This window comes from Neovison vison, chromosome 2 (assembly GCF_020171115.1).
Source record: "Neovison vison isolate M4711 chromosome 2, ASM_NN_V1, whole genome shotgun sequence".
Taxonomy (NCBI): Eukaryota; Metazoa; Chordata; class Mammalia; order Carnivora; family Mustelidae; genus Neogale; species Neogale vison.
In genome coordinates this window covers 64,429,157-64,451,052 of record NC_058092.1, presented here as the reverse complement: position 1 = coordinate 64,451,052, position 21,896 = coordinate 64,429,157, and the positions used below count along the sequence as shown (strand labels likewise).

Below are 21,896 nucleotides of genomic sequence, written 5' to 3'. Positions count from 1 at the left end.
ATATCACTAATTCTCTTCTGCCTCATTTATCCTAGCAGTGAGAGCCTCCATTTTTGATTACACCTCATTAATGGCTTTTTTTATTTCAACTTGGTTAGATTTTAGTTCTTTTATTTCTCCCTAAACAGCTTTTATATCTCCCGAGAGGGTTTCTCTAATATCTTCCATGCCTTTCTCGAGCCCAGCTAGAACCTTGAGAATCGTCATTCTGAACTCTAGATCTGACATATTACCAATGTCTGTATTGATTAGGTCCCTAGCCTTCGGTACTGCCTCTTGTTCTTTTTTTTGTGGTGAATTTTTCCGCCTTGTCTTTTTGTCCAGATAGGAGTATATGAAGGAGTAAGTAAAATACTAAAAGGGTGGCAACAACCCCAGGAAAATATGCTTTAACCAAATCAGAAGAGATTTCAAATCGTGAGGGGGGAGAAAGGGGATAAAAAGAGGTTCAGAAAGAAAAAAAAAAGCAAAGAAAAGAAAAAATTAAAGAAAGAAAACGAATAAAGAAAAAGTATAAAAAAGAAAAAATATATATTAGATAAACTAGTTAAAAAACGTTAAAAAAGAAAAGCGTAAAAGTTAAAAAAAATTAGCAGAAGAAGAGGGAAAAAAATTGAAAAAGAAAAAAAATTAAATAAACTGCAAGACTAAATAATCATGGGGAGAAAGCCATGAGTTCTGTGCTTTCTTTCTCCCCTTTGGAATTCCGCTGCTCTCCTTGTTATTGAAATTGCACTCCTTGGTAGGTGAACTTGGTCCTGGTTGGATTTCTTGTTGATCTTCTGGGGGAGGGGCCTGTTGTAATGATTCTCAAGCATCTTTGCCCCTGGCGGAATTGCACCGCCCTTACCAGGGGCCGGACTGAGTAATCTGCTTGGGTTTGCTTTCGGGAGCTTTTGTTCCCTGAGGGCTTTCCATAGAATTCCGAAGGACAGGAATGAAAATGGTGGCCTCCCGGTGTCTGGCCCGGAGGAGCCTAGAGCCCGGGCCCCCACTCCTCAGTGCGCCCTCAGAGAACAGCACCCAATAACTCCCATCTGCCTGACCTCCGGCCACGCTCCGAGCTCACCAAGCCTGCGACCGGTTCAAGGTAACCCTGAGCTGAGAGCTCACTCTCGGCTCTGTCTCTGTTGCCAGCTTCCTCGTTCTAATTCCTGTAAGCTCTGCGACACTCAGACACCCCCGATCCTTCTGTGACCCTGCGGGACCTGAGGCCACGCTGACCCCGTGTGAGCTTCACCCCGGTTTAGCCTCTGGAGTGATGTTCCTCAGCGGAACAGACTTTTAAAAGTCTGATTTTGTGTTCCGTTGCTCCGCCGCTTGCCGGGAGCCGGCCCCTCCCCCTGGGGTCTATCTTCCCTTCGCTTTGGATTCACTTCTCCGCCAGTCCTACCTTTCAGAAAGTGGTTGTTTTTCTGTTTCTAGAATTGCTGTTCTTCTTCTCTTCGATCTGCCAATGGATTTGCAGGTGTTTGCAAAGTTTAGATAAGCTATTTAGCTGATCTCCTGTTGGCTGAAGTAGTCTCAGCCTGCTACTTCTCCACCATCTTGACTCCTCCCTCTACATTTGTATTTTTTTTTTAATTTTTATTATTTATTTAACAGAGAGATAGAGATTACAAGTAGGCAGAGCGCAGGCAGAGGGAGAGGGAGAAGCAGGCTCTCCGCTCAGCAGAGAGCCTGATGTGGGGCTCAATCCCCGGACCGTGGGATCATGACCTGAGCTGAAGGCAGCTGCTTAACCAACTGAGTTACCCAGGTGCCCCTACATTTGTATTTTTAAGGTAAATATCCAGTAGTGCAATTGCTGGGTCTTGCGGGACCTCTGTTTTCAATTTACCTCTCCGCATCCTCGCCAATATCTGTCGTTTCCTGACTTGTTAATTTTAGCCATTCTGACTGGTGTGAGGTGGTATCTCACTGTGGTTTTGATTTGTATTTCCCTGATGCTGAGTGATGTGGAGCACTTTTTCATGTATCTGTTGGCCATTTTGGTATCTTCTTTGCAGAAATGTCTATTCATGTCTTCTGCCCATCTCTTGATTGGATTATTTGTTCTTTGGGTGTTGAGTTTGATAAGTTCTTTATAGATTTTGGATACAAGCGCTTTATCTGATATGTCATTTGTGAATATCTTCTTCCATTCTGCCAGTTGTCTTTTGGTTTTGTTGACTGTTTCCTTTGCTGCGCAAAAGCTTTTTATCCTGATGAAGTCCCAATAGTTCATTTTTGCCCTTGATTCCCTTGCTTTTGGTGATATTTCTAGGAAGAAGTTGCTGCGGCTGATGTCAGAGAGGTTGGTGCCTCTGTTCTTTTCAAGGATTTTGATGGATTCCTGTCTCACATTAAGGTCTTTCATCCATTTTGAGTCTATTTTGTGTGTGTGGTGTCAGGAAATGGTCCAGTTTCATTCTTCTGTATATGGCTGTCCAATTTTCCCAACACCATTTGTTGAAGAGACTTTTTTTTTCTTTTTTCCATTGGACATTCTTTCCTGCTTTGTTGAAGATTAGTTGACCATAGTGTTGAGGATCCATTTATGGGGTCTCTATTCTGTTCCACTGATCTATGTGCCTGTTTTTGTGCCAGTACCATACTGTCTTGATGATCACAACTTTGTAATAGAGCTTCAAGTCTGGAATTGTGATGCCACCAACTTTGGTTTTCTTTTGCAACATTCCCCTGGCTAGGTCGGGATCTTTTCTGGTTCCATGTAAATTTTAGGATTGTTTGTTCCATTTCTTTGAAAAAAGTTGATGGTATTTTGATAGGGATTGCATTAAACATGTAGATTACTCTAGATAGCATATTCATTTTCACAATATTTGTTCTTCCAATCCATGAGAATGGAATATTTTTCCCTTTCTTTGTGTCTTCCTAAATTCTTTCACGAGTACCCTATAGTTTTCTGAGTACAGATTCTTTGCCTCCTTGGTTAGATTTATTCCTAGGTGTTTTATGGTTTTGGGTTGTAAATGGGATCAACTCCTTAAGATCTCTTTCTTCTATCCTGTTGTTGTTGTATAGAAACGCAAATGATTTCTGTGCATTGATTTTATATCTTGACACTTTACTGAATTCCTGTATGAGTTCTAGCAGTTTGGGAGTGGAGTCATTTGGGTTTTCCACATAAGGTATCATATCATCTGCATAGTGAGAGTTTGACTTCTTCTTTGCTGATTCGGATGCATTTTATTTCTTTTTGTTGTATGATTGCTGAGGCTAGGACTTCTAGTACTATGTTGAATAGCAGTTGTGATAGTGGATAGTCCTGCCATGTTCCTGACCTTAGCAGAAAAGCTTTCAGTTTTTCCCATTGAAGATGATATTCACTGTGGGTTCTTAATAGGTGGATTTGATGATATTAAGGTGTGTATCCTCTATCCCTACACTTTGAAGAGTTTTGATCAAGAAAGGATGCTGTACTTTGTCAAATAGCTTTAACACATCTTAGAGAGTATCATATGGTTCTTGTTCTTTATTTATTAATGTATTGTATACATTGATTGATTTGCAGATTGTGAATCAACCTTGCAGCGCAGGAATAAATTCCACTTGGTTGTGATAAATAACAATGTACTGTTGGATCCTATTGGCTAGTATTTTGGTGAAAATTTTTGCATCTGTGTTCATCAAGGATATTGGTCTATAATTCTCCTTTTTTGATGGGGACTTTGTCTGGTTTGGGGATCAATGTAAAAATGAGTTTGGAAGTTTTTCTTCCATTTCTATTTTTTGAAACAGTTTCAGGAGAATAGGTATTAATTCTTTTTTAAATGTCTGGTAGAATTCCCCTGGGAAGCCAACTGGCCCTGAGCTCTTGTTTTTTGGGAGATTTTTTGGGGGCTACTTCAATCCCATTACTGTTTTTGGGTCTGTTCAGGTTTTCTATTTCTTCCTGGTTCAGTTTTGGTAGTTTTTATGTCTCTAGGAACCCATCCATTTTTTCCAGATTGTCAAATTTGCTGGTGTATAGTTGCTCATAATATGTCTTTATAATTGTTTGTATTTCTTTGGTGTTGGTGTGATCTCTTCTCTTTCATTCATGATTTTATTAATTTGGATCTTTTTTTCTTTTCTTTTTGATAAGTCTGGCTAGGGATTTATCCATCTTAATAATTTTTTCAAAGAACCATCTCCTAGTTTCGTTGATTTTTCTTCTATTCTTTTGATTTCTATTTCATTGCTTTCAGCTCTGATCTTTATTATTTCTCTTCTCCTGCTGGGTTCAGGCTTTCTTTGCTGTTCTTTCTCCGCTCCTTTAGGTGTAGGGTTAGGTTGTATACTTGAGACCTTTCTTATTTCTTGAGAAAGGCTTGTATTGCTATATATTTTCCTCTCAGGACAGCCTTTGGTGTGTCCCGAAGATTTTGAACAGTTGTGTTTCCATTTTCATTGGTTTCCATGATTTTTTTCAATTCTTCTTTAATTTCCTGGTTGACCCATTCATTCTTTAATAGGATGCTCTTTAGCGTCCGTATATTTGGGTTCTTTCCAAATTTTCTCTTGTGATTGAGTTCTAGCTTCAGAGAATTGTGGTCTGAAAATATTCAGGGAATGATTCCAATCATTTGATACTTGTTAGAGACCTGATTTGTGACCCAGGATGTGATCTATTCTAGATATGTTCCATGTGCACTAGAGAAGAATGTGTATTCTGTGGTTTGGGGGTGAAATGTTCTAAATATATCTGTGATGTCTATCTGGTCCAGTGTGTCATGTAAAGCCTTTATTTCTTTGTTGATCTTTTGCTTAGATGATCTGTCCATTTCAGTGAGAGGGGTGTTAAAGTCCCCTACTATTATTTATTATTGTTGATATGTTTCTTTGATTTTTTTTAATTAACCAGTTTAGATAATTGGCTGCTCCCAAGCTAGGGGCATAGATATTTAAAATTGTTAGAAATTCTTTAAAAAATTGTTAGAAGTTCTTGTTGGACAGACCCTTTAAGTATGATATAGTGTCCTTCCTCAACTCTTATTATGGTCTTCAGCTTAAAATCTAATATATCTGATATAAGGATCGCCACCCAGCTTCCTTTTGATGTCCATTAGCATGGTCAATTGTTTTCCACCCCCTCACTTTAACTCTGGAGGTGTTTTGGGGTCTAAAATGAGTTTCTTGTAGACAGCATATCAATGGGTCTTGCTTTTTATCCATTCTGATACCCTGGGTTTTTTGATTGGGGCATTTAGCCCATTTACATTTAGGGTAACTCTTGAAAGATATGAATTTAGTGCCATTGTATTGCCTATAAGGTGACTGTTACTGTATATTGTCTCTGTTTCTGGTCTACTACTTTTAGGCTCTCTCTTTGGTTAGAGGACCTCTTTCAATATTTCCTGTAGGGCTGACTTGCAAATTCTTTTAGTTTTTATTTGTCCTGGAAGCTTCTTATCTCTCCTTCTATTTTCAATGACAACTTAGCTGGATATAGTATTCTTGGTTGCATATTTTTCTCGTTTAGTGCTCTGAATATATCATGCCAGTTCTTTCTGGCCTGCTAGGTCTCTATGGATAGGTCTGATGCCCATTTAATATTTGTAATGTTGTAGGGTATAGACCTCTTGTTCCAAGCTGCTCTCAGGATTTTCTCTTTGTCACTGAGACTTGTAAGTTCTACCATTAGATGACGGGGTGTGGACCTATTTTTATTGATTTAGAGGGAGTTTCTGTGTGCCTCCTGGATTTTGATGCTTGTTCCCTTTGCCAAATTAGGGAATTCTCTGCTATAGTTGGCTCCAATGTACCTTCTGCCCCCCTCTCTCTCTCTTCTTCTTCTGGGACTCCAATTATTCTAATATTGTTTCATCTTATGGTATCACTTATCTCTCAAATTCTTCCCTCGTGGTCCAGTAATTGTGTGTCTCTCTTTGGCTCAGCTTCCTTATTCTCCATCATTTGGTCTTCTGTATCACTAATTCTCTCTTCTGCCTCATTTGTTCTAGCAGTAAGAGCCTCCATTTTTTATTGCACCTCATTAATAGCTTTTTTAAATTTTAACTTGGCTAGATTTTAGTTCTTTCATTTCTCCAGAAAAAGATTTTATTTCTCCAGAAAGGGATACTCTAGTATCTTCCATGCTTTCTTCAAGCCCAGCCAGCACCTTGATAATCATCATTCTGAACTAGTTCTGACATTCCTAATGTGCATATTCATTAGGTGCCTAGCCGTCAGTACTGCCTCTTGTTTTTTATTTATTTATTTTTTGTGGTGAGTTTTTCTGTTTCGACATTTTATTCAGATAAGAATAGATGAATGAGATGGGGCGCCTGGGTGGCTCAGTGGGTTAAGCCGCTGCCTTCAGCTCAGGTCATGATCTCAGGGTCCTGGGAATGAGTCCCGCATCGGGCTCTCTGCTCGGCAGGGAGCCTGCTTCCTCCTCTCTCTCTGCCTGTCTCTCTGCCTACTTGTGATCTCTCTCTGTCAAATAAATAAATAAAATCTTTAAAAAAAAAAAAAAGAATAGATGAATGAGAGAACAAAGTACTAAAAGGGTAGCAATGACCCCAGAAAAATTTACACCACCAAAATCAGAAGAGACCCAAAACCAGGGGGAGAAGAAAGGGGAAAAAAGGAAAGAAAAGAAAAAGAAAAACAAACAAACAAACAAAATATATATGTATATACATACATATATGTGTATATATGTATGTGTGTGTGTGTATGCATACACACTCCTCACACCCCTCAGTGCTTCCTCAGAAAAGCAGTCAATCCCTCCCATCTCCCTGGTGTCTGGCTGTACTTCATGCTCATCTGGCTTGTGACTGAGCATTTGTATTGCTTGCACATGCCTTGTTTGGAGTCTCCAAACCCAGCCAATTCTTGCCACACGTTCCCATGCCACTCCCCCTGGAGGAGGGAGGTGAGTTTCCCCGGATCTGCTGCTTGTTAGGTCCCTGCCTAACGAGCAGTGGTCCAACTACGCTTCGGATCATGGTTTAGGGTAACCCCAAGCTGAGAGCGCACTCCTCGGCTCCCGTCTCTGTAGCTAGCTTCCCTGCTCCAATACCTGGGAGCTCTGCCACTCGCAGATACCCCTGGTCTTTCTGTGATCCCATGGGTTCTGAGACTACACTGTCCCCACAAGGGCTTTGCCCACCGGTTAGTATCTGGAGCAACATCCCTCAGTGGAGCAGACTTCTAAAAGTTCCAATTTTGTGTCCCACTGCTCTCTCTCTTTCTGGGAGCTGGCACCTCCCCCCACAGTCTATCTTCCCAAATGTTGCCTCAGATTCACTGCTCTGCTCGTCCTACCTTCTGGAAAGTGGTCAATTTTCTGTTCATAGTATTGCTGCTCTTCTTCTCTCTCCTGTTGAGTTTGTAGCTGTTCAGAATGGCATGGTTACTATCTAGCTGAATTCCTGGGGCTTGATAATATTTAGGTCTCCTACTCCTCTACCATCTTGCTCTTAGGAAATATAGGTGTTCTTTATCTTTTATGATAATCTGTACATATTTTTACCATAGCACTTATTCTCTATTACATTTATAACTCCCAAATTTATATCTCTAGACTAGACCTTTCTCTTGAACCTCATATGTAAAACTTCATTTCAGTGTCCTATATATACCTCAAACTGACCAGGTCTAGAACTCAATTAATCTTTAATTGCTTGTTCTATTACATTTCCTATCATAAACAGTAATATCAATATATGCCCAATTGTTATAGCTAAAAACTTGATCTCTCTTTTCTCTGTGATCTTTTTAAAAAGCTAGTCAGATATACGTCTTTGTTTAAAACATTTTTATGCTTTCCATGCAGTGCTCTTATAGTAAAGCTAAAATCCCTATTGACAGTCTATTAGTAGCCATAGTATGTAAACCTAGATTTTTGAACTTTTCATGCTTTCTCTTTAAATTTTTTTTCTGTATTATACTGTTCCTTATCCATAATTATCTTCTTCATATCTCCTTTGCTCAATTTGCTTCCACTCATTTTTCTGACCTCAGCTTAAATTCTTTTTCACTAGGAAGTCCACCTTGGTAAACCCCTTTCTACCTTTTGTCTGTGTTAGGATTTCCTCTGTCATCATCTCCAAAGCACCTATGTGTTTCCTTTCCTAGCACTATGACATTGTTTGTGAATGCCTATTCATTTCTCTGTGTTTCTCATTACACCATACATTTTCATAAAGTCAGGAACTGTGTTGAGATTTTTCACCCAATAAGTCCCTTATGCCTAGTAGAGTGTTCCATTTTAATTTGTATTTCCTGTTCATTGTGGTGTTCAGCATCTTTCCATGTGCTTATTGTCCATTTGTATATCTTCCCTTGTGAAGCATATGTCCAAATTGGTTGTCCATTTTAAATTGAGATGCTTATCTTTTTATTGTTGAGTTGTAAAAGTTCTTTTTAAAAATTAATTAATTTTTATTATGTTATGTTAGTCACCATAGAGTACATCATTTGTTTTTGATGTATTTTTCCAAGATTCATTGTTTGCTTATAACACCCAGTGTTCCTTGCAATCTGTGCCCTCCTTAATACCCTTCACCTGGCTAACCCATCTCCCCCATCCCCCTGCCCTCTAAAACTCTCAGTGTGTTTATTCAGGGTACAAATTCTTTGTCAGCTTGTAAATATGTTCTCTTGTCTGTGACTTATATTTTCACATTCTTAACAGTGTCTTTCAGAACATTTTTAATTTGATTAAATCTCCATTGTTATCATTTTTCTTTTATGATTTTTGTTTTTTGTATCTCAGGAAATTTTTGTCTAATCCAAAGTCAGGAAGATTTTATACTTTGTTTCCTTCTAGAATTTTTATTGTTCTTTTATGCTTAGATCAATCATACATCTCAGGTTAATTTTTCTATGTGGTGTGAGGTAAGAGTTGAGAATTTTTTTTTTTTTTTTTATAGATATCTGGTTGTTTCAGCACCATATGCTAAAAACACTTTTCTTTTTCCATTGAATAACTTCAACATTTTTATAAAAATCAACTGATCAAATATATGTGGATCTCTTTCTGGACTCAGTAACACAGCTCATGAGATCACCTGGGTAGCCCTTCCAGCTGAGCAGATAATGGAGAAGAGCCTTTCGGAAAGAGGACAAGATTTTAGCATTGCTTGAGAAGAAACATGGAAGTTATTAATCTTACAGCTAGCTATCTCCTCTTCCTTTTCTCATTCTCCACCTAGAATAACTCACTTACCACATAGGACAGTACTTTTTCCTGGACTAGGTCACTTCCACAAAGACAGAAGTAAGTTATTCAGGTCATGAAAGCCATTTAATCACAGAAGTGTGACTTCTCTATTAGATTTTCTTTGGAAGCTGTAGACAACAAATGAAAGGCAGAAGAGGTACATATAGTGATTTTTACTTTCCCAGTCTGTTTCTTAGCCCTGCTTAAGTCTCCAGATTCGTATAACTAACATTACATTAGAAAAGTTTCATTTAAGCTCAGTAGATAAGTATAGATGATACTATCATAAGAAAGAGCATAATTAGGGTAATTCACATTCAGGGTAACTCCTAAAGCTGAGAGTGAATGCATATCAAGAATAATAATACAAGACTAATTGATCTATGTGGATAAAAGGGATAAAACGAATCCATATTTACACCTACATTGGTTCCACATCCTATGCTATTTGAATTCACAGCTTACTTTGAAATGTCTTTGAAAGGTACTGTTTGTTCAATGAATACATTTAAAAATAGTACCAGAGACTTGACTGAACCCTGTTTCAGAGCAGACAGGAGAAGGGTTTTGAGCATTTTACTTTACCATAGACGTTTTCATTTCACTTTTCAAAAATAACTCCTACATTTTCAAACAAACATTGCTCTTCTTCTACAAGATACTGTTGTCAGGAAGCCTCATCTTGTGTTAGATGAAAGTGTCTTTATGTCTTCGTGGCTGTCTCCTGTATTAATAATTTCTATAGGGCATTGTTAATAGAAATTCAAGATGTACTTCCTGAGGTCCACCATGTGCTATGTCATCCTGAGAGTTTAAATCCCCCTATAAGTATATTTGAACACTACTTGCACATATAATATAATGACAATTTTTATATTTGAATCATTTCCTTAGAATTTTTTTTACTTCTGTATCATATGCAACATTTTTGTTTGCATCATTTTTGTGGCCATTAATTTGTTCTGGGTTATCTTGTGGTTATTTGGAAGGTGGAATTAGTTTTCTAATTTTTTTTGTGTGTGTGTAAATGCCATAAAGAGAAGTACCATAGCCTAGTCATCTCTATACTCTTCAAAGCACTAATGAAGTACCGTGAATTGGTTATATTCCATGTGTATTTGTTAAAATAATATTTTTGTATAGATATTAATAAATACCAGGACTAATTCTACAGTTATATACTAATCATATTAACAAGCTTCCAGTCTACTTACATTGCCAGGAACACAATTAAGCTCATGGCCTATCCAATTCTCAGTAATGAGAAGACAGGTTTGACAGTGTGGGATGATTAAAATGCTTAATGTTCAATTAGTCTTCTTGGATTAAGTCTAGTAAAGGAAAAGACAGGTAATTTAAAGTTGTATTATAGAGAATATTATTTTACAAAAACCTTAAGAGGGCAATTTGAAAAGGGCATTGATTGCACAAAACGTAAAATATACAAGGCACCATTTTTGAAACTACAAAGACCAGATAAAAGGATTATAAATATACTGAAAGTGAGTGATACAGACTAGAAACCTGAAAAATGCAGCAAAACTCGGTATGAAGAATTTATTTAATCTTGCAGAAATAGGAAAAGGTGGACAATATAAATGACTCTTAAATCTACAGTGACATCTATTATCATAAATTACCAACATGAGGAATGCTATGATATCAAAAGTAATTTTCTTGAGTCATTACATTTCAAAGACATAGCACAATAGCAAGTCTATAAAAATATGAATGTGTGAAATGTGAACAAATTTCCCCCACTGGGAAGCGAAAGAAGTCACAGCTCCTTGCGAAGCATTTCAAGGATGAAGTCAGTGATCAGCAGTAGTAGTTGGGGTTGGTGGTTGTGGCATGTATATGTGTGCACTGACCAGCTATGGAATGTACTCCCAGCATTTGGGAACCAACTCTGAACATGAATTTGGTGGAATTTGCTCTCATTAGAAATAACTTGTTTTAAGAGATGGTATCTGAATATGTTGCTGCTAAGGCAAGGAGCACCCAAACTCAATATTTTTAGGCTAATTTTGTCAGAGTTTCCATGTCAAATCTTGCTTTCCCAGAGGGAGTTGCGTCCCATTTCACAGAACATGTACTTTGGACGGGACCTTGGCAACGAAGGAATCCAATTTTCTATTTAGTCATGTAAAATGCTACAAACAAGTAGGTAGTCTGATCTGTCTGTGAATACTTCCCACAAATCTACTCATTCTAAAAACCTACACTCTAATTTTGGATTTTTTCTCAATGTCCTGAGACAAAATCTGAAATTTCACCCATTGGCTGTAGTTTTGTCCAATGGAACCACAGAATTTGAAACTCATTTTGTACCTGCATTAATGCCTTTCAAATATTTGAATTTAGTTCTTCCTAACACCTTCTATCAAACTAGCTAAATGTTTCTACTCTCTGGTGTAACAGGACTTCCGGTTCTCTCATGATCTTGATTGCCCTTTACTTGTTCCCCTTCTTTTGAATGGATTCTCATTTGTCTGTATCATTAAGGTATTGTGACTTCCACAGCAATAAAAAATGGGCAAAATACTGGAAGATCTAATGCAGAAGAGAAGAAATACAAATTTCTAAGAAATATGCAAAAGTGTTTAATTTCCATAGTAATCGGGTACATTGCTAATGAAAGCAAGATAACATTTTTAGCATATGTAAGATTGGCAAAGATGGAAAAAATAACACCAATTTTTGGCAAGGGTGCCAGGAAGCAGGAATCTCTGCACGTTGGTACAATAAAAGAGAAAAAATACAGAGAAGTGTTCAAAGACTCACGAACAAGCCCATTCCTCTTATAGTGAAAAATGACGGAGGAATTGTTAAATACATTATGGCACAACCAAGCTATTAAAAATGTTTTTATGGCAACTTAATGGCATTGAGGAAATGTTTGCATTTTCTTATTAAGGAGAGAAAACAAGTTTTAAAAATAGTTCTAGAAGTGGTCTAATCCATTCTGAACCTTACTATCTTGCCTTAGACTCTTCTCTGCATCTTAGGTCACAGCGACCTTTGAAATTGTTATGTATCACAGCAGAGTGTTCTAAAACCTCCAAATATTTTTCAAGAGTACTGCTGTTAAGTCATGCTCTTGTCTTTTTCAAACCTAAGTGCCCTGCTTTACATTTGTTCCTGTCAAATTTCATTTGGTTTTATTGAACCCATATGTTTGTGTTGTTGAATGCTTTTTCCTTTTTTTATATTGTTCCATATTGAACAGCCACTCACAGCTCTGCACGATCCACAGATGCATTTGCATGACATTAATGTCCTCATTCAACATTAATGTCCTTTTATCTACCAAAGATTATAGAGTATAACCCTTTTTTTGGGGGGGGGAATGAAACCCATTATAATCAGCTTCCCCCAAAACTGTGTTGGACAAATCATTTTAAGTTGAGGTTAAACTGTCACTAAAGATGGAAAACCATTCTAAGTGAATTGCATTTTATCTGTTACACTTCTGCAGAAATTTGGCCATGTGGAGGAAAATTCTTCTGGAAGATTACATAGACTTTTAAGTGACTTCCTAAGCATAAAAAATAGTATATTTGCAAAATGTTACCCATGATAGATGCAGGAATTCTCAACAATGCATGGTGTCAGGTGCTGCCGGTGTGTGTAGACACTGTGTATTTGTGTTACTCAGCCGCTTTAGCCATGGGCTAGTGAGAACCTTCATTTAATCCTCTAAAGCACCTTCAGATATCATCACCTGTTACAAGTCTTACACAGAAATTCAAACCGATGTGATTTACCAAATAGGTACTGTAGTATCTTATTCTTAAAAGGAATTCTACATTGATTTGGAAGAAGGTAAACACTGGCAGCTTTTCTTCTCTAATTATTTTGTTTTTAGAGTCTCAACTAATCTCTCTCAATGGACAAACCAAGAAAATTTATATGCTAACATACAAAGCATTTTTCCCAAGGCAGCAAATAGTTTCCTATTAGGTGAGAAAGAACTTTAGGATGTGGAATTCTGTTAGCATAACAGAATAAGGGAAAAGGATTTCTAGATAGCTTAAAGAAAATAATGTGCAAAAATAGAAAGTACTGAGAAAGGAAGAACAATGTTGGGAGCTGAAGAGAAAAATTCTGAAGGGCCTCTCTCCATGGGAACACACTGTGTGCTGGATGGGGGAAATATGGACATTTTAGGACCCTTTTCTGAACCTCATATGCCAATGTGCATAGAGAAATGGAGGGATGTACATGAGAAATATTTGTTATTTTCAGATATGAGAACCATCAGTTTCATTTTTTACTTAAAAAAAAAAAAAAAAAAGAGATCACAGCATTGCATAGACCTGAAGACCAAAGGGAAGTTGAAAAGGGAAGTTGATCTTTGTGACATTTTACAAAGAGGCACACACATGAAACTGGTTGATCAGAAGCAAGGATGGATCTGTCTTATGTTAACCAAAGACCATTAAGCCATTAAAAGTCACGTTATTTCTACTGTTGGTAGAATTAACTCACTTGAAAGGGTTGCTAGCATACCAATTTCTGTCTTTATTTCTTTGGGTAAGGGAAATAATTTCCTATCTTTTTGGCATTATAGGACCTAGAATAATATTTTGTTCCCTAGCTTATATTGTTTGGGTGTGGGTACTGACATCCATGTGAAGAGACGTTTTTCTTAAGTATTCTTTTTTTTTTTTTTTAAAGATTTTATTTATTTATTTGACAGAGAGAGATCACAAGTAGGCAGAGAGGCAGGCAGAGAGAGAGAGGAGGAAGCAGGCTCCCTGCCGAGCAGAGAGCCCGACGAGGGACTCGATCCCAGGACCCTGAGATCATGACCTGAGCCGAAGGCAGCGGATGAACCCACTGAGCCACCCAGGCACCCTTTCTTAAGTATTCTTAAGAAGGATTATTGGGACGCCTGGATGGCTCAGTGGGTTCAGCCTCTGCCTTCGGCTCATGATCTCAGGGTCCTTGGATGGAGCCTTGCATCAGGCTCTCTGCTCAGCAGGGAGCCTGCTTCCCCGCATCTCTCTCCCTGCCTCTGCCTACTTGTCATCTGTATCTCTGTGTCAAATAAATAAATAAAATCTTAAAAAAAAAAGGATTATCAACATACTTCATACAGTTGCACAAAACTAAATAATTTTTTAAAATTACATGTTACCATGTCTAAGAATATTCTGACAGAGATTGCTACATGTTTATCAAACCCTGGTCCTTTTCCTCCTGGGCACACTGAACAATACTGCCCACCTCTACCAGGCCACGTGACTGAGCTTGGATAAAATGTGGAGGGGTTGCTGCACACCACTTCTAGACTTACACATAAAACCCTCCAATGCAGAATCCTCCATTCTCTTTCCCCATTAGCAGGCCAAATAGAGAGGCTCCCAAGGGTACAGAGGCGGGCAAAGCCACATGATGGGAGGAACCTGTGTCTTTGAGTCATCCTTGGAGAGAAGCTGGTTGGAGAGGAGCATCTAAAAAAAACCTTATTCTGTTAAGTCACTGAAATGTTGGGATCATTGATTATACCTATAGCCTGCTCCAACTTTGTATGGACTCTGGGTCAAACCGCCTGGGTTCAAAAACCTCATTTCATCACTAGCTGTGCCTCCTTGGTCAAGCAACTTAACCTCTCTGTGTTTCTGTTTCTTTATATGTGACACGGTGATAGTAACACACCTCACAGAGTGCTTAAGGGGATTGAATGAGGTATACAGCCCTATGATAAACATGGCATGTAAGTTATTATCATCCTATTCCCAAAGAAGACTCTCATTTTAAGATTTTATCCAAATAAGGGTCGCCTACAGAGTTTGGTAGAGTACTAGGAGTTGATTTATAAATGAGAAACTGCCCACATATAAGGTTTAACTTCAAGAGTGCTGAGTTTTCTAGAAAGAAAATTTGGGAGCAAAAGAGGAGTGGAGGGGGAGAAAAGGAGGGTGGTAACGAAGGAAGGAGGGAGGAAAGAATGAAGACTTCTGTATTTTAGCAACGTATGTACTGACCCAACTTGCTCTCGGGTCTGATCGGCAAGAAAGGAAATATACCCCAGCATTAGATAGTTAATGTGGCCAAAACATGGTGTGGAGGCTGACTGACATTTTCTCTTGTCATTTTCTGCAGTAGTACGCTGGACGCCTTTCTGCCCTGGGTACTGGGTATCCTGAGTATCTCCCCCTGCCTCGCACCCGATCTCCTACCTTCCTTTTTTTCTCTCAATGAAAAATACTCTCTGGTTTTGTTCACAACTCCTCACTTATCTTGTAAAAGCTAACCAAACTGAAATATACCAGTAGCCCTTTGCCATTTAGTAAGCTTTATTCTAAGACATGGTGCCTATAAATAAAGCAATACGATGCTAGAAAAAAAGCTCACCAAGTGCACAAACCGTGCGTTCACAGTCTCTACTATAAATAGATGAAGATTACAGGTTTTTAAAGTGAATGAGAGATTACAGCCAAAACTGTGTGAACTCAGAAAAAGTGAAGCATAAAATATACTGTATGTAATAGAAATGGGTATTTACTCAGTAGCAATGACAACAAAGTTAAACACAAGAAAATTAGTACTTTGAAGATTTGGTAACAAGGAACCATGAAATGCCCTGGTTTGTGTCCCTTTGGAGTTTCTCAGGAGACACTGCTCACTATATAGGCAAAAATATGAATATATGAAGTTGTCTATTTATTCGTCAAGATGTTCTTCACTTTTATGAAAGTGAGCTTCTATTTTTCTGAAGTCTCCAAGGCATGAACAAAGGGAAATATATCTGTGGAGAAAGAAAAGCTTTTCTACTCCATAAACAAATTGTGACTATTCTGAAAAGGGGGGAAAAAGTAGAGGACTTAAAAAAAAACTAAATGAGGTCTTCTGCAAAGTTACAATGCCCAAGGACAGTCTGATTTGATGCTTTAGCAATTTACATGGAATTGTACTCTAGTGGCTTCTCTAAGGTTCTGCAAAAACAAGCAACAAAACAATATGCTATCTCTGAGTCAAAGGAACCATTTTCAGAGCCTAGTGAATATAGCTTCAAAATTCTCCTCTTCCAACAATATCGTATGAGTGGACTGTGAAGAAAAAACTCTCAATCTCGAATGATGATTAAGTCCTGCGGGGCGTTGGGCGTGTGACTTACTTTCCAGAAGGGTATCTGCCCTCAAAGATTGTGTGTGGTACAGAGACGGGTGTGGAAACAAAAGGTAGAATTTCACCAGCCAGTGCAGGTAGGTTATTTCACTAACAGGCAGTCGAATTGATCTGAGAATTAGGACACTTGGTTTCTGGAGCTAATCGGACAACAGGACATGCCAGTTACAACGCGCTCCCTCTATACTCAGTGGTTCTTAGAGTATCAGTGGCTTGATCATCCTCAACAACAAGGAAGTAAGATACTCACTTTTACATTCCTTAAATTAGTCCTACAATTTCATGATAACAGAATGTGGTGCAGTCTTAGCAATAAACATAGATAACAGAAAATACGGACAATTACAGGGATGTGTTCCTTCAGTTATCTGACTGTTTCTGCAATTCAGTGTGGTTTCTCTGATCATGAGTAGAATCAACACTACTAATTGAAAGCCCTTGGATTCCAGGTTAGCTTATTTATGCATTTTTTTCAGCTACCATTCTGTGCTTAAAAAAAAAAAAAAGTCATGGAAATGGTACTAGAGAAGGAGACATGAGATAAGAATTTGAGGCTCAGAACTGCCCTTAGTCTGTGTTATAGCCATGGGCACTTCTCTAGGTCTGTTTCTTCAACTCCGATATGGAGGGGTTGGATTAGCTGGTCTCTAAAACCCTTGCAGCTCTAAAAGTCTGGAATACTTACGAAGCTAGCACTGGGTCTACGAATACATATTAGAATGATGAGTTCTTGCTTTTTTTACAATGCAGGGGAGGGAAAAGCATTTTTCCCCTTATGGCTCTGGGACTGCAAATCATTCATTGTGCTAAGATTTGCCATGGCCTGATGTGGGGCAACAGAGTTTTGTTCTATGCATTCGACATGCCACATTAAACGCTAGATGGGTATGCTGTTAAAAAAAAAAAAAGTAAACCTTCTGATTATGTTATCTTGCTTATTAAAATGAAAACTGAGCTTACAATTAGCATCCAATTAACATAACCAGGTGAAGAATTCAATGTTGCCTTTTTTCTAAGGAAGTAACAAGAGATTTTCTTCTGATGGCTTTATACCTCTGGAAAGGTCAGCAAAGTCCCCATCTCAGAATCTTGCTCCCTCAATGGCTGATTCGTTTCAAATCCTCAAAGAGTAATCTCCTTATATACTTTTCTCTTTCCACAATGGTCACAGTTCTCTAACCATATAATAAAAATCATGCAAATTTTGCTTGAGTTTTGCTTATGCCAAAGACAGGCTTATTTGAATAAGGGGACCATGTTCATTCACTTCAGTGTGAATGCAGCTTGATGGAGTGTTTTTCAATGTGACTTGAGCTGAACTGAGATCGTCAGAGCCTTCAATACAGACTGCTATCCTTTTAGGTCTGACCTGTGACAACTGTGGCATCTGTGTTCTCAGTTCTAGATACAGCGGCTTCTCCAGATTTATTCTATGGGCCAGCCATTAAGTATTATCTTACGTACGATTTACAATAAGTATGTTTAATTTTGATTTTTGCTTTATTTTTTCATCAGGATTCAAAAATGTAAACCAATAAATTTCACCGAAGTCTAAAATAGGTTTTCTGTGATTCATGCACATCACTGAAAAATATAGGATTACAGGTATGCTTTTATTTATATATTTTTTTAAATTTTATTTATTTATTTGACAGAGAGAGATCACAAGTAGGCAGAGAGGCAGGCAGAGAGAGAGAGAGAGGGAAACAGGCTCCCTGCCGAGCAGAGAGCCCGACGAGGGACTCGATCCCAGGACCCTGAGATCATGACCTGAGCCGAAGGCAGCGGCTTAACCCACTGAGCCACCCAGGTGCCCCTACAGGTATGCTTTTAGACACACACACACACTCCCACACTGACTCTATGCATATATACAAACATCTTTCCAAATTGGTTTTTCTTTGATAGGTTTCATAGCAAGGTAAGATACAATCTAGAAGTTTTCTAATTCACATTGCTATCATAACAATATAAATCATTACTATTTAATCACTAGGCTACCTTAGAAAGGACTCAAAACATTCATTTTAAAACTCTTTTTAAATTTCCTTGCTTTTTTCTAGAGTTCAGCAGAATTAGAAATAATATTTACTTTATTATGTCTAGCTTGCATGTTTTTAACGCTAATTTCAGCACATTGTGGCCATTTTCAGTAGTCCATTTGCCTAGACCCTTGGATGGAATTGAAATGCCTTTGTTTTTTACAGATATTAATTGACTTCTGGAATACATATACATCAGTGATAAGTGAATTCAGTTGAATTCTTCAATGTTTAGCTGCTGGATGAAAACTTTCAGTTGGCTAGAACCAGTGAAATTGGCCAGAAATTTGTGTGACAAGTTTGAATTTCTCCTTCGTCATTCTCTTCTGTATCCATAAATCTTAGATGACAAATTTCTTAATATGGGAAAAATTACACTTTGTATTTCCACTAGATTTAGGAAGCTGAGGGTAGAGAAGAACAGGAAATGGAAGCAGAGAACATTAAGACTGCAGAGAAAAGTAAGTTATGTGATTCTACCAAGATGCTGATTACACTGGAAATCATCCAATTAGGTTTCCAAATTGAGAATACGGTTTTTTGTTTCCCACTTTTAGAAAAAGGAGGCGAGAGACAACAATAATAGAAAGTGGGGTTGGGGCTCAGTTAAGGAAAAAAGGGGGAAGAGAAAGCAAGGAAGGTGGGGGGAGGGTCCCCTCATCCCTGCGGAGGAAACACTGACTTTTCTACACACCTCCTGTCTCAGCGCAACTGTGGCATGGCAAAGTCTCCTTCGTGTGGAGAGGCAGGGGAGCCCGGAAGGGGACAAGGTTTCTTATTAGTAAGGACTAAAACGAATCGATTTAACCCTCTGTTTACCAGAATACTAAATAAATTATGTCATTCCCTGAAGCATTCTGATATGCAAGTGTTTCTTTTTATTTAAAAGTGGAACTTCAGTATCACAACAGGGGGGAAAACCATTTGTATGACAATTTTAACATTTGCATCTGTTTATTTTTCTTGAGTGGGCATTTCTATCAGGCACTCACTCAACAAAACCTGACATACATACAACTGAAAAGCACACAAGGAAACATCAGAAGTATGGATGGAAATGGCCTTTGGCCATTTTCTTGGCTCTGGTATTGGTGTTATCCAAACGGGGGCAGAGAGCAGCAAAGAGACTTTTGCCCAGGATGGCCCCATTTGAGAACTTATCATGGGACCCAGCACTGGTAAGGACCTGCAGAGAGCTGCCGACATGAAATGCATCATCACTTTCATTCTTCAAATCATTTTGTCAGTTAAGCTCGGCTGTGTCTTTTGAATCATTTGCAAGGATATTTTTGGTCTCTCAGTTTCTGTCAGCAAATCAACCCTCTCGTATCTAATGAGCAATGAGTGTATGGAGAACAATGTCATCTCAAGATGGGGACAGGAAACTATATTTCTCTGCGTTAATTTCCTCCTGTTGCCCCTGCTTCATTAGTTTTTCTCTACCTAAAAAGAGTCATTCTAAGATGAAAAAAAAATCTAAAGTAGTTATGCTCACAGGAGTCCTAGTCTATGGCCAGGACCATCCTTGTGATATTTTCTGCATAATCCTCATATAATATATTGTATTTGGCACTGGAATCAATTGGTTACTAGTCTACATAAATGCTATTCTATACAAATATTAGCAGAGGCAAAGATCTGGAATATATCAAAGCAATGAACAAATTACAGATCATCTGCTAAGGAGATGTCAGAATGTGCAGGGAACAGCCCAGGGGGGTGGCATCACATAGGACAGCATATGTATAAGGACTTTAAATTACAAAGCACTTTGGACATTAAGGTCGTTATTAGTGTTGTTATTATGGTATAACAACTGATAACACTGTGGGGTTAATAAACCCCAAGAAGGCAAAAGCTCTGGTCAGATTTAATACCAGGAATCATTTCCTCTCCATGTCTAACAGTTGGCACTTGGCAACGATAATGTAATGGATGGAGAGATGCGTCTGAGCCAATAAAGTAGAATTTTGAATATATAAATATATATTATGAAGTATGGTAGGATACAAATTGATGTAAAAATATGCTTTGCTTTCCTTGTTTCATAATTTTAAAAAGCATGTATTTTTGTGTTGTTGGATGTTGAAGCAGAGAACCAAACCCTTTTGGTTATGTTTTAAGAATGCTTTCACAGTATATGTTATTACAGTGTTGGTATCTTATATGTTAAATAGCTTTCTGAAATATTTAGGACTCAACCAAAAATAACTAAGCAATAATAGAGATCACTCTAGTGCATGTTTAGTTATATTGTTTGGGGTAGTGAGAATGGAGTGGTGAGACTGAAAATTCATCAAGATTTGCTAGTTGGCCCATTTTTGAATTAAGTGTTTGAACTCTTGAAGGATCCTGATGAGTAGGGTGTCCATGGCATCTTCTTTGTTCATTAGGAAATGGCCTGAGGCTTTAGCTGAGGGAGGTACTCTAGGACCATGTTCTGTCAGGAAGAGATTCCTTCCCTGCCTGTGGGCTAACAAGTAACTGTGGTACAGTACTTGTGCCCAGATAGCATTTTTTGGATCAGTGTTTGGCAATCAACAAGATGGTAGAGCTGCTCAAGTTCAAGAGACTGGAGAGTCAACCTTGCCTCAAATCCCATGGCTTTTGAAAGGTAGTCACTGTTGAAGAATTCTGAGCAGCTATCCTGAAGGATAATCTTCCCATTTCTTAGGTCACTGCTGTCTTGTTACTGGCCTTCATTTCAATTCCAGTTAAATTATAAAGTGCAGTATGTAATGTTGAACCTTCAGAAAGAATGTGAAGAGCACATCCACCCTCCATGAAATCCCAAGTTCAAATTACTGGCAGAGTCACCATCCTTTTCGGAGAATGTACAGAAACTTGATCATCACCGTTGTCTTTCCCATCACCATCATCAGCATCGTCAGCATCACAGTTGTGGTATTATGATCACGTCAAGTGTTGTGGCAAGATCAGAAAGAACTAACATCAAGACACTGTCCAGTTTGGGTGTGTGAATATTATCCTGTGATTCTTGGCCCATTTAGCAAACACTTTCTTTTCAGTGATAAACCTATGCCCCCCATATGGAGCATGTTCATGAAGAAAATATTCATCACACTCATCTCTTCCTTGTTCATAGTAATGATAAGGGACTTTTCTATATCCTTCTGTCCTAAAAAAAGAAAAAAAGAAAAGGAGAGAAGAATTGAGATGAAGAATGAAGCATTCACTTGCAAGAATCCATTATGTGCCCAGTAAATGCATTTACTTGCAAACCATGCATGATTCTGGTCCATGAACTCAGTTAAAAGCTATTATGTATAAAAGCTTTTAGGAAGATGTACCAGATCCTTAGTGCCTTAATAAATCATATAAAATTTATATATCACACCAATTGCATTCAAACATATACCTATCTTGGAAGGAGGAAATGGTGTATAATGGAGGCAAACTTCAGATAGCCTGATGCCCTTGCAGAGCTTGAAGAAGCCTTGTGATTTTTTAGCATAAGATATTTCGTACATCTGTGCTCCATTATACTTAAAGTTAGGGTAGAAATATTTGATGATGAAGACTGTGGCTTAGTTACC

At 38.2% G+C, this 21,896-nt stretch overlaps 1 protein-coding gene across 2 annotated transcripts in view; it reads right to left on the bottom strand.

The window, feature by feature from the left end:
• Positions 1-19,194: 19,194 nt before the first annotated feature.
• The window catches only part of ST6GALNAC3 (ST6 N-acetylgalactosaminide alpha-2,6-sialyltransferase 3), a 530,587-nt gene continuing 527,885 nt past the window's right edge, over positions 19,195-21,896 (bottom strand). For both annotated transcript variants that reach the window (XM_044238486.1, XM_044238487.1), the window contains exon 5: positions 19,195-21,478. In XM_044238486.1, coding sequence (XP_044094421.1) covers positions 21,292-21,478 — 187 coding nt within the window. In that variant the 3' untranslated portion in view covers positions 19,195-21,291. The remainder of the gene's footprint in view (positions 21,479-21,896) is intronic.